Source organism: Hyperolius riggenbachi, chromosome 5 (genome assembly GCF_040937935.1).
Source record: "Hyperolius riggenbachi isolate aHypRig1 chromosome 5, aHypRig1.pri, whole genome shotgun sequence".
NCBI classification, from domain to species: Eukaryota; Metazoa; Chordata; class Amphibia; order Anura; family Hyperoliidae; genus Hyperolius; species Hyperolius riggenbachi.
In genome coordinates, this window is record NC_090650.1 from 39,086,140 (window position 1) to 39,099,159 (window position 13,020).

At 48.2% G+C, this 13,020-nt stretch overlaps 1 protein-coding gene across 2 annotated transcripts in view; it reads left to right on the forward strand.

Annotated features, from left to right (window-relative positions):
- Positions 1 to 13,020, forward strand: part of NMT2 (N-myristoyltransferase 2) — a 73,243-nt gene that overhangs the window by 15,193 nt on the left and 45,030 nt on the right. The window contains exons 1-2 of one of the 2 annotated variants that reach the window (XM_068235506.1): positions 7,141 to 7,229; positions 9,055 to 9,190. Coding sequence is in view for 1 of the 2 variants with exons in the window: in XM_068235505.1 (XP_068091606.1) it covers positions 9,055 to 9,190 (136 nt within the window). In the remaining variant the exon portion in view is untranslated. Of the gene's footprint in view, positions 1 to 7,140; positions 7,230 to 9,054; positions 9,191 to 13,020 lie in introns of those variants that run through there. The other variant, XM_068235505.1, reaches the window with a different exon arrangement.

Below are 13,020 nucleotides of genomic sequence, written 5' to 3' on the forward strand. Positions count from 1 at the left end.
GAGATGGAAATAATTCTGCATTGATGCTGATTTATGCAAATGTATGCACTCCCTTTGCTGATGAAATCAAATAATGTGATATGTTATTAAAATTTGGTTTGGTGACTACAAATTAAAGGGTAACTGAGACGGATGAAAAGTAAAGTTTTATACATACCTGGGGCTTCCTCCAGCCCCCTTCAGGCTAATCAGTCCCTCGCTGTCCTCCACCACCCGGATCTTCTGCTATGAGTCCTGGTAATTCAGCCAGTCAGCGCTGTCCGGCTGCATGCCGCTCCCACAGCCAGGAACATTCTGCACCTGCGCAATAGTGCTGCACAGGTGTAGTATGCTCCTGGCGGCGGAGTGTGTGCATGCGCACTACGCCTGACTGGCTCAAGTACCTGGACTCATAGCAGAAGATCCAGGTGGTGGAGGACAATGAGGGACTGATTATCCTGAAGGCGGCTGGAGGAAGACCCAGGTATGTATAAAACTTGAATTTCATCTGTCTCAGGTTTACTTTGTTACACAGTAGTACTATACTCTACATATGCACACCCCACAGAGCTGCAGGGAATCCACTGAGAATGCTGTGCACATTGAACACAGAGGTGTTGTCTGTTTACAATCTCCTCATTCCCCTGCAGAGTACCTGCACATCATTCTTACATGTACCCACACTTACATTGCCTAGGGCCTGATAGATGTTCTTTGTTCCGGTTTGTACCTTTTACAAGTACTCTTACCAAGGACTAGTTTTAGTCTAAAGAGAATAAATATAGTAGTCTACATATCCTTCTCACTTCAGTTGTCTTGTAAAATTCCTAAGCGTTGGCAGTTAAGAGACGAATTTCATGTTACATACTTTTAATCAACAAAATTGTAATATGCAAATTAGAGGAGGTGGAGTCGGAGTCGGTGGAATCCTAAACTGAGGAGTCGGAGTCGGTGGATTTTTGGACCGACTCCACAGCCCTGAATAAATCGCTCATTGCTTGCGCTAGCGATGGCGATTTATAATGTGAACAAGGCCTTTAGTGCTTTTGAGGAAGTAGAAAACAAGCATCTGTCATTGTGAATGCTCTGCATCTGTGTTATCTGAGTTATACGGTAGTTCTATGTTGGCTTGCTTGGCGCTCATGTTGTATCTTTGCTTGTGTTGGCAGTGTTCTCCCCAGAATTTTTTTCCATCCGGGCGGCATGAAAAAGCAGCCGGGTGGGGCAAGAGGAAAATGCAGGGCAACTCGGCTTACAGCATAGGAGGCGGTGAGGAGGTGAGCCGATGACAGCCGGGTGGTCACCAAATCTAGCCGGGTGAAGCACCCGGCTAAAAGAGCCTGGGGAGGACACTGGTTGGGATGCTGGTGTGCAGCTGTGCTGAGTTATACGGTAGTTCTATGTTGGCTTGCTTGGCGCTCATGTTGTATCTTTGCTTGTGTTAGGAGGCTGGTGTGCAGCTGTGCTGAGTTATACGGTAGTTCTATGTTGGCTTGCTTGGCGCTCACATTGTATCTTTGCTTGTGTTAGGACGCTGGTGTACAGCTGTGCTGAGTTGTACGGTAGTTCTATGTTGGCTTGCTTGGCGCTCACGTTGTATCTTTGCTTGTGTTAGGACGCTGGTGTGCAGCTGTGCTGAGTTATACGGTAGTACGGTAGTTCTATGTTGGCTTGCTTGGCGCTCATGTTGTATCTTTGCTTGTGTTAGGACGCTGGTGTGCAGCTGTGCTCAGTTATACGGTAGTTCTATGTTGGCTTGCTTGGCGCTTATGTTGTATCTTTGCTTGTGTTAGGACGCTGGTGTGCAGCTGTGCTGAGTTATACGGTAGTTCTATGTTTGCTTGCTTGGCGCTCACGTTGTATCTTTGCTTGTGTTAGGACGCTGGTGTGCAGCTGTGCTGAGTTATACGGTAGTTCTATGTTGGCTTGCTTGGCGCTCACGTTGTATCTTTGCTTGTGTTAGGATGCTGGTGTGCAGCTGTGCTGAGTTATACGGTAGTTCTATGTTGGCTTGCTTGGCGCTCACGTTGTATCTTTGCTTGTGTTGGGACGCTGGTGTGCAGCTGTGCTGAGTTATACGGTAGTTCTATGTTGGCTTGCTTGGCGCTCACGTTGTATCTTTGCTTGTGTTAGGACGCTGGTGTGCAGCTGTGCTGAGTTGTATGGTAGTTCTATGTTGGCTTGCTTGGCGCTCACGTTGTATCTTTGCTTGTGTTAGGACGCTGGTGTGCAGCTGTGCTGAGTTATACGGTAGTTCTATGTTGGCTTGCTTGGCGCTCACGTTGTATCTTTGCTTGTGTTAGGAAGCTGGTGTGCAGCTGTGCTGAGTTGTATGGTAGTTCTATGTTGGCTTGCTTGGCGCTCACGTTGTATCTTTGCTTGTGTTAGGACGCTGGTGTGCAGCTGTGCTGAGTTATACGGTAGTTCTATGTTGGCTTGCTTGGCGCTCACGTTGTATCTTTGCTTGTGTTAGGACGCTGGTGTGCAGCTGTGCTGAGTTATACGGTAGTTCTATGTTGGCTTGCTTGGCGCTCATGTTGTATCTTTGCTTGTGTTAGGACGCTGGTGTGCAGCTGTGCTGAGTTATACGGTAGTTCTATGTTGGCTTGCTTGGCGCTCACGTTGTATCTTTGCTTGTGTTAGGACGCTGGTGTGCAGCTGTGCTGAGTTATACGGTAGTTCTATGTTGGCTTGCTTGGCGCTCACGTTGTATCTTTGCTTGTGTTAGGACGCTGGTGTGCAGCTGTGCTGAGTTATACGGTAGTTCTATGTTGGCTTGCTTGGCGCTCACGTTGTATCTTTGCTTGTGTTAGGACGCTGGTGTGCAGCTGGTTTTCACACTCTGTGCAGATCCTGCTATGTGGTTTCTCTGCTTCCAGTAAAAGAAGTATTTTCAGCTTCTCAGATCTGTCCTCACAGTTATGAGCTGTTACTGAGCAGAGCGGCCACAAACCTTGACATGGGCAACGCTAGATGCCGAACCCCCATCAGCCTCAGCTGTGATATTCATACACACACCCTGCTAAAATCTTGTCTGTCTCCTGGTGTCCGTTAATGATCAATAGCGCTAGAAGATACTTAAAGCGGACCTGAACTCAAAACTTCCTTTCTCCTCTAAAAGATAAGCAACAGCATAATGAGCTTTGAAGAAAAACATTTCTTTGTTACAACTGATACAAATCCTGCAATAAATCTGCAGTGTGTTTCCTTCCTGCTTTCATGGAAGCAGACATGCTGTATTTACCAATTAGCTTCTCTGTGGTAGTAGCCAGCTGACACACCTGAGATATCCAATTATAGTTGTGATTAGTCACAGATAAGCAGGGATTAGACAGGCTAAACTCTCTAAATACATACAGGGTGCATTTCTCTGTTTTCCTTCTGTTCTGTGCAAGAGTTCTGGTCCACTTTAAGCTATATACACATTCAAAGGTAGATTGTGTGGATCAATCGATCGTTCCACAATTTATCTTTTAAGGCTAAGTTTCCACTTGCGCGTTTTGTGTCAGTTTTTCTGCTCAGAAAATTTGCATAGATTAGTCAATGCAGCCGGTTCCACTCTATGCGAATTTTCGTACGCGTGAAAAAAATCTGAGGTCCTGCATCATATTATCGGACATCGCGTACGACTCGCGTACAATGCTTTGTGTAGGCAATGCGAATTTTTGCGTTATTTTGTAAATCCATGGTTACAGGAAGTTGTCAGCAATCATGAGTAAGCTGTTACTAGGCAGATTATGTATATTTAACTAATGCGATAAAAACGTGTACAAATTTACATGCAAATTTTCACCAATCAGAAAAATCTTATACGATTTTTTGCAGGCGAAAATGTAACGCTACAGTGGAAACGTAGCCTAAGATAACCACGCAACATGTGTTGATGAGCGATATGGTGAACCATCTGAGTGTTAAACAATGCAGAAGAACTTGCATCAAGCGCCATGAGCTTTGTGGATGCATTGTTTAATAATCATTCACAGCTGCGTACACACTGCAGACGATTATCTGCCAATGTGATCCATCGTGACGGTCATTCAAAACGCACAGGAATCATCATAGATCATTGTACGCACACCCAAAATAACTGTCGCTCTGAAGGATCATGCATCAGTTATTAGGGTGACAGTGGGAGTGTCTGTTAGATAAACTTCAAGAAACTCCAGGATTTGGCGAAAGAAACGTCAGAGAACGTCAGGAGAGCCATTATAGCATAATATTTAAAAAGATTAGAGCTAATACTGTAGATCCCTACTTAAAGCGGATCTGAGATGAAAATCTAACTATAACAAGTAACTTGTCTATACATCTTATCTAAAGTTTAGATAGTTTACACAGCAAATCTAGCTGCAAACAGCTTCAACAGTATATGATTATTTATTCCTGAGATACGAGGGCAGCCACGTTCTGTTTGTCACAGGCTGAGGGCTGGAGATGCTATGAGCTTGCTTGTGTGTATATTCAGTCCCCTCTCCTCCTCCCCTCTGCCTCTAAAATCAATGGCTAGTAACCTCCGCCTCCTGCCCAGACTGAGCTCTCATAAGCCCTTGCTACACTGCCAAGGCACACTGGAGAAGCTGTGGGCGAGGCTTGTTTAGTTTATAGGGAATTAGAGTATTAAAACAACAAAAAAAGTATTTGGCTTGAGGAATGCCCTATAAACTATATGAAAGGAACACAATTGTGCAAGGAGTAAAAGTTTATCTCGGATCCACTTTAAAAAACTGGGTTCCTAAAAGGCAAGCACAGTAAGCAGCGGGTGGAGAATTCCGTCTCCACATGGATCTGTCGAAGAATCTTCTTATAAATATTGCCTGTTGCTCTACAAGAAAAACCCGGAAATACCAGACTTATGTTGTGAGGGTTAAAGAGCCCCTGTCTGCACACTGGGATGGTGGATGGTGGAAGGAGGCACCCCAATGAAAAGTTGAAACAAAGATTGTTAGAATAATCAATCTTACCTCGAGTGAGGGGTATGGCATCAAAAAACACAATTTTATTGGACACTTAAAAGGACGATGCATTTCGTGGGTCTTACCAGCTTCTTCATGTCAGGGTCACAGTGCCTTTCTTTAAACCACCAGTGGGCAGTGGTAATTTCGATAGTGAAATATCTATATATTTTACTGTCGCTAAACCTAACGTCACACAAGCCCTCCCTCTACCAGTGGCTAACTGAGTGTCCCCTACCCCCATGCCTATCCCTAACTGCTGACCCCCCCCCCATCAATGCCCATCTACAGATGCTCGGAAATACCTATTTTGACGGATGTCTATTTTCCGACAGGTGGCTTTTTGATTTCTGCAGAATGTTATTTTTGTAAATAAAGTTAACTGTAAAAATAAAAAAAAATAGTGGGAGCTCCCTTTTTTTTGTGGATGTTCACTATTATGTGGATTCCGCATTTCCGATCTGCAACAGCTTTCCGAGTGTTCCGATTTTTGTTGTACATTTCTAAATCTCTGATTGGTCCAATGCTTCTAAGTGTTCTAATTGAGATACATTTCCAAGTCTCAGTAGTTCGGTATGTTTGCAGAATTCCAGTAGCTGCGGTTTTCTCCATGGAAAGCCGAGTTCCGATCGGTATTTGGAATCTCATCCCTATGCCTAACCTACCCCCCATCCGATGTCTAACTCTAATTGCCCCCCTTCCACAACCCCCCACTAACGCGGCCTAAGCTACTGTATACTATAAATTTGGGGAGCATTCCAATATAAACATAACTGTGTCTACTGGTATTGAATACCATCTTAGTCAGCCTGGCTCTATTCTGGTACATTGTCGGGAAGAGGGAAGCTTGTTCTCTTCCCTCCCACGTTCCTTCTCACTGATTGGCTGAGGGCAGTTCAGTGTGACAGGAAGCAGAGAAGGGAAATACACCTCACCCCTCTGCGGAAGCTATGCTATGCTCACATGTGTTTACAAAGATAGCTAGATATGACACTGCACTGTCTAGTACAGAGATCAGTGGGGAGGAGGGCTGGCAATGCATACACCATTTTGGGCAAGAGAAAACAAAAAAAGAGTAAAGGAGGAAATTGCATCAGGATTGGCTTCAGTCAGAGGCAGTAAAGTTGGAAAATGCCTGGATCAGTTTTCTCTTTATTTACGATATAAAATTCACTAAAATCAAAATGTGGACAGTGCAATACATATATTATGTAAGTAGAACAAGTATTTATCTACTTCTATATGGGGTTTTCTTATTCCTGTGATAATATGGCTGTCCCTGCTGCTTTAAATAAATAATCATTCAGCTTGGTGGATTTTTTCATGGATCTGATCATAACTGGGGAAGATATGATCGGAAGTTGGATTCTTTAGCGGGGCGGATTGATTAAATACAATCCTTTCTTAAAACCTGAATGATCACATCAAAAATGTGATGATTCGCTAAAAACCGTTGAAGGGCCCCTTTAGGCTTCATCTCTGCGCCCTGCGAGGTTACCATACATTCCGCTGCGTTTTATATGGTCCTGGAACTCTCTGGTGAAAGCTTGTTTCCTTAATAATTTACAGGCAGGCAGGGGTTAGGTTATCCCGTATGTAATGACATGTAACAGGAGTCACATGCAGATGAGCCATCTGACCGCCGTGTGCTTCCTGTGCTCTGTAGTGTGCATTGTGCAGGAAGCTCCATCATCTTATACAGCCAGGACATTTTTGAAGGTTAAATCGGACCTGAAGTAGGTCTCCCCCCCCCCCCCCCCCACCCCATAAAAAAAGTTTGACTTACTTGGGGCTTCTGCCAGACCCCCGCAGCCTCCCTGTGCCCCCCGCCATCTCTGACAATCTAACAATCCTCTGGACCCCCACCATGGCCCTGTTTTGGCCGACTTCCACTGCGCCTGCGCGGCACTGGCTATGCGCATCTTCATCAGCACTCCTGTCAAGAAAATCTCCCGTCTCGTTGAGAAAATCTCTATTGCGGCGGGACCGCGAACGAGGGCGCGCAGGTGCAGTGGACTGCGACTAACGATGGGCTTCTTAGTAGGAAGCCACTAGAATTCGGAATTAAAATGAGGCTTAATTGCCTTAGGTGTGTGCATGGGAGACAGGGAGTTACTTACCCAGAAGTCCATCGGCTTTTATGCGTCTCACTCGCACGTGACCTATGGGACGTGTTCCAAGACTCACCATCACACTTCCTCCTTCAACCCGGGAGGAAATGCAAAAGTGAGTTGTGCAATGCGTCCCATAGTTCACGTGCGAGTTAAGTGAGACGCATAGAAGCCAATGGACTTCTGGGTAAGTAACCCCCTGTCTCCCGTGCGCACACCTGAGGCAATTCAGCCTCATTTTAATTCAGTATTCGACTGGCTTCCTACTCGGAAGCCCGTCACTGACGGTGACTGAAGAAAGTGAAACGGAGCCGTGGCGGGGGACCGGAGGATCGTTTCTTGACATACTTCAGGTTTCTTTTAAAGAAGCGCTGTACCGTAGTGACATATCGTAGATTGCAATAAATTATTCAGGATACCCACTTTAACAGTAATATTCCTGGTTTCAGCATCAGAAACAAATCCTATGTGTATATATTGCTGTATCACATTTGTCCTTCAAATTCTATCCACTAAGTCAGTGATCTGCAAACTTGTCTCTCCAGCTGTTAAGGAACTACAAGTCCCACAATGCATTTGCCTTTATGAATCATGACTGTCAGACTCCCGCAATGCATTGTGGGATTTGTAGTTTCTTAACAGCTGGAGAGACAAGTTTTCAGATCACTGCACTAAGTAAAGGGGAGGTTGACAAACTGTTGTAGTTCTAGTTCATTCTGGGTCCTGTGTTACAGCAGAAGTGTATTGGATATGGTGTGTGTGTGTTAGGACCCTTCCATACTGCAAGCGCTTCCATCTGATTTTTGAAGAGCATGCATTTTGCCGACCACAAGGGTAAAGTGATTAACGTTAGTAATCGCGGTGCCCTGTACAGAGTGGGGCGAACTGTTTCTGGCCGCAATCGGTAGTGCGTGCCGCAGTTTGCCTGCTTTTGCGATCGGATCAAATGAATAGCAGCGCATGCAAAATGCATGGCAAACGCAGTGCTCTGCGATCTCCCATTTGCAAAAACTTGCCACTGCTTTTTTTTCCCTTCTCCGTTCTGGAAATACACTTGCCCACGGCGATCGTACCTGCAGATTGTGCAGAAACCTGCTTGAAAATACGTGATCGCAGCTCTCCACAATGTTTTTGAAGGGCAACTAAAGTGAGTGGGATATGGCGGCTGCCATATTTATTTCCTTTTAAACAATACCAGTTTCCTGGCAGCCCTGCTGATCTATTTGTCTGCAGTAGTGGCTGAATAACACCAGAAACTAGCATGTGGCTAACCTTGTCAGACCTGACAATGTCAGAAACATCTTATCTGCTGCATGCTTGTTCAGGGGCTATGGCTAAATGTATTAGAGGCAGAAGATCAGCAGGATAGCCAGGCAACTGGTATTGCTTAAAGTGGATCCAAGATAAACTTTTATTCATTGCATAATTGTGTTCCTTTCATATAGTTTATAGGGCATTCCTCAAGCCAAACACTTTTTTTGTTTTAATACTCTAATTCCCTATAAACTAAACTAGCAAGGGCTTATGGGAGCTCAGTCTGGGCAGGAGGAGGAGGAGGTGGTGTTACTAGCCATTGATTTCAGAGGCAGAGGGGAGGAGAGGGGACTGAGTTTACACACAGGCAAGCTGATAGCATCTCCAGCCCTCAGCCTGTGACAATGTGATAAACAGAACATGGCTGCCCTCATTGTATCACAGGAATAAATAATCAAACTGTTGAAGCTGTTTGAGGCTAGATATGCTGTGTAAACTATCTAAACTTTAGATAAGATATATAGACAAGTTACTTGTTATAGTTAGTTTTTCATCTCGGATCCGCTTTAAAAGGAAAAAAATATGGCAGCCTCCATATTCTTGTCACTACAGTTGTCCTTTAGTTGTGGAAGGGCTCTTTGCTCTTCATTAGTGAATTGCCAGGTTTTTAGAACACTGTTCTGCATCTGTTTGTGGCTTTATTTCTGGTAATCTTGAGAGTTTTTTCTGATTAGTTTTTTTTTTTTTTACCTGCACAGGAGCCCCGCCGGAGATCTCGGAGCTAAAAAGAAAAAGAAGAAACAGAAGCGGAAAAAAGAAAAGCCAAACTCTGGGGGGACCAAATCGGACTCTGCGTCCGACTCTCAGGAGATCCGCACGCAGCAGCCTTCCAAAGTGAGCTCTCTCCGTGTTCTGGTCTATCCATCTCTCCTCCCCAGATAATCAGTCCAACAGCAGCCTGTAAACAGGGAATCGTTTCTTGGTTTTGCATCAGCTCACAAACATAAATATGCCACACGCAGCCTAACCTAAAGCTGCCCACTGATGACACAATGTTCAGCCAAACATCGCCAGAGCGATCAGATAAATATGATCGGAAATAAAATGATGTAATACATTGATTATTTCACCATCAACGAACCAAGCTGTAATTCTTATCCATCACTCCTGATTACAGATTGCCCAGAAAGCTGCATCAGCATGCCTCATCAGCTCAGACACAAATCCCTAGTGCTCAGACGCAGCAGCCAGTGCACACTGCATCAGCTCAGGTACAAGGCTCCAGCAGCAGCCAGTGCATGCTGCATCAGCTCAGGCGCAAGTCTCCAGCAGCAGCAGCCAGTGCACGCTGCATCAGCTTAGGCGCAAGTCTCCAGCAGCAGCAGCCAGTGCATGCTGCATCAGCTCAGGCGCAAGTCTCCAGCAGCAGCAGCAGCCAGTGCACGCTGCATCAACTCAGGCGCAAGTCTCCAGCAGCAGCAGCCAGTGCACGGTGCATCAGATCAGGCGCAAGTCTTCAGCAGCAGCAGCCAGTGCACGCTGCATCAGATCAGGCGCAAGTCTCCAGCAGCAGCAGCCAGTGCACGCTGCATCAGCTCAGGCACAAGTCTCCAGCAGCAGCAGCCAGTGCACGGTGCATCAGATCAGGCGCAAGTCTCCAGCAGCAGCAGCCAGTGCACGCTGCATCAGCTCAGGCGCAAGTCTCCAGCAGCAGCAGCCAGTGCACGCTGCATCAGCTCAGGCGCAAGTCTCCAGCAGCAGCAGCCAGTGCACGATGCATCAGCTCAGGCGCAAGTCTCCAGCGCTTGCAGCAGCAACCAGTGCACACTACATCAGCTCAGGTGCCAGTCTCCAGCAGCAGCAGCCAGTGCACGCTGCTCAGCTCAGACGCAAGTCTCCAGCAGCAGCAGCCAGTGCACGTTGCATCAGCTTATGCACAAGTCTCCAGCGCTTGCAGCAGCAGCCAGTGCACGCTGCTCAGGTGCAAGTCTCCAGCAGCAGCAGCCAGTGCACGTTGCATCAGCTCAGGCACAAGTCTCCAGCGCTTGCAGCAGCAACCAGTGCATGCCACTCAGCTTAGACGCAAGCCTCCAGTGCATGCAGCAGTCAGTGCGCACTGCATCAACTCAGGCACAAGTCTCCAGCGCTTGCAGTAGCAGCCAGTACATGCTGCATCATCTCAGGCAAAAGTCTCCAGCGCATGCAGCAGCCAGTGCACACTGCATCGGCTCAGGCACAAGTCTCCATACCTTGCAGCAGCAGCAGCCAGTGCACACTGCATCGGCTCAGGCACAAGTCTCCATTACTTGCAGCAGCCAGTGCACGCTGCATCAGCTCAGGCACAAATCTCCATCCCTTGCAGCAGCAGCAGCCAGTACACGCTGCATCGGCTCAGGCACAAGTCTCCATCCCTTGCAGCAGCAGCAGCCAGTGCACGCTGCATCAGCTCAGGCACAAATCTCCATCCCTTGCAGCAGCAGCCAGTACACACTGCATCAGCTCAGGCACAAGTCTCCAGCACTTGCAGCAGCAGCCAGTGCACGCTGCTTAGCTCAGGCACAAGTCTCCAGCGCATGCAGCAGCCAGTGCACACTGCATCAGCTCAGGCACAAGTCTCCATCCCTTGCAGCAGCAGCCAGTGCACGCTGCATCAGCTCAGGCACAAGTCTCCAGCGCTTGCAGCAGCCAGTGCATGCTGCATCTGCTCGGGCACAAGTCTCCAGCGCTTGCAGCAGCAGCCAGTACACACTGCATCAGCTCAGGCACAAGTCTCCAGCATTAGCAGCATCAGCTCAGGCACAAGTCTCCAGCGCTTGCAGCAGCAGCCAGTGCACGCTGCATCAGTTTAGGCACAAGTCTCCAGCACTTACAGCAGCAGCCAGTGCATGCTGTATCAGCTCAGGCACAAGTCTCCAGCGCTTGCAGCAGCAGCCAATACACACTGCATCAGCTCAGGCACAAGTCTCCAGCATTAGCAGCATCAGCTCAGGCACAAGCCTCCAGCGCTTACAGCAGCAGCCAGTATACAAAGCATCAGCTCAGGCGCAAGTCTCCGGCGCTTGCAGCCAGTGCACAGTGCATCAGCTCAGGCACAAGCCTCCAGCGCTTACAGCAGCAGCCAGTACACAAAGCATCAGCTCAGATGCAAGTCTCCAGTGCTTGTAGCCAGTCCACAGTGCATCAGCTCAGGCACGAGTCTCTCGGGCTTGCAGCAGCAGCCAGTGCACGCTGCATTAGCTCAAGCACAAGTCTCTAGTGCTTGCAGCAGCAGCCAGTGCACGCTGCATTAGCTCAGGCACAAGTCTCTAGTGCTTGCAGCAGCAGCCAGTGCACGCTGCATTAGCTCAGGCACAAGTCTTTAGTGCTTGCAGCAGCAGCAGCCAGTGTACGCTGCATTAGCTCAGGCAGAAGTCTTTAGTGCTTGCAGCAGCAGCCAGTGCACGCTGCATTAGCTCAGGCACAAGTCTTTAGTGCTTGCAGCAGCAACCAGTGTACCCTGCATTAGCTCAGGCACAAGTCTCTAGTGCTTGCAGCCAGGGCCGGGCCGAGGCATAGGCTGGAGAGGCTCCAGCCTCAGGGCGCAGTGTAGGAGGGGGCGCACAATTCATTCAGCTGTCATTCCTAATAGTGTTTGAAGCAGAAATAAATAAGAAAAGGGGATACATAGCAGTGACTGCAAACCAGATAACTAGATATTAAGGTGTTGGGGAGGTTGTGGGCCCTGTGGCACCTCTTAGTCTAATAGCAATCAGTGTGTGACGGCTGGGGTGGCAGGGCTGGAGGGGCGCACTTTGGTGTCTCAGCCTTGGGTGCTGGAGGACCTTGTCCCGCCTCTGCTTGCAGCAGCAGCAGCCAGTGTATGCTGCATTAGCTCAGGCACAAGTCTTTAGTGCTTGCAGCAGCAGCCAGTGCATGCTGCATTAGCTCAGACACAAGTCTCTAGTGCTTGCAGCAGCCAGTGTACGCTGCATTAGCTCAGGCACAAGTCTTTAGTGCTTGCAGCAGCCAGTGTATGCTGCATTAGCTCAGGCACAAGTCTTTAGTGCTTGCAGCAGCAGCCAGTGTTCGCTGCATTAGCTCAGGCACAAGTCTTTAGTGCTTGCAGCAGCAGCCAGTGCATGCTGCATTAGCTCAGGCAAAAGTTTCTAGTGCTTGCAGCAGCCAGTGTACGCTGCATTAGCTCAGGCACAAGTCTTTAGTGCTTGCAGCAGCAGCCAGTGCATGCTGCATTAGCTCAGGCACAAGTCTCTAGTGCTTGCAGCAGCCAGTATACGCTGCATCAGCTCAGGCGCAAGTCTCCAGCACTTGCAGCAGCAGCCAGTGCATGCTGCATTAGCTCAGGCACAAGCCTCTAGTGCCTCCAGCAGCAGCAGCCAGTGCACGCTGCATCAGCTCAGGCACAAATCTCTAGTGCTTGCAGCAGCAGCAGCCAGTGCACACTGCATCAGCTCAGGCACAAGTCTCTAGTGCTTGCAGCAGCAGCCAGTGCACACTGCATCAGCTCAGGCACAAGTCTCTAGTGCTTGCAGCAGCAGCCAGTGCACACTGCATCAGCTCAGGCACAAGTCTCTAGTGCTTGCAGCAGCAGCCAGTGCACGCTGCATCAGCTTAGGCACAAATCTCTAGTGCTTGCAGCAGCCAGTGCACACTGCATCAGCTCAGGCACAAGTCTCTAGTGCATGCAGCAGCAGCAGCAGCCAGTGCACGCTGCATCAGCTCAGGCA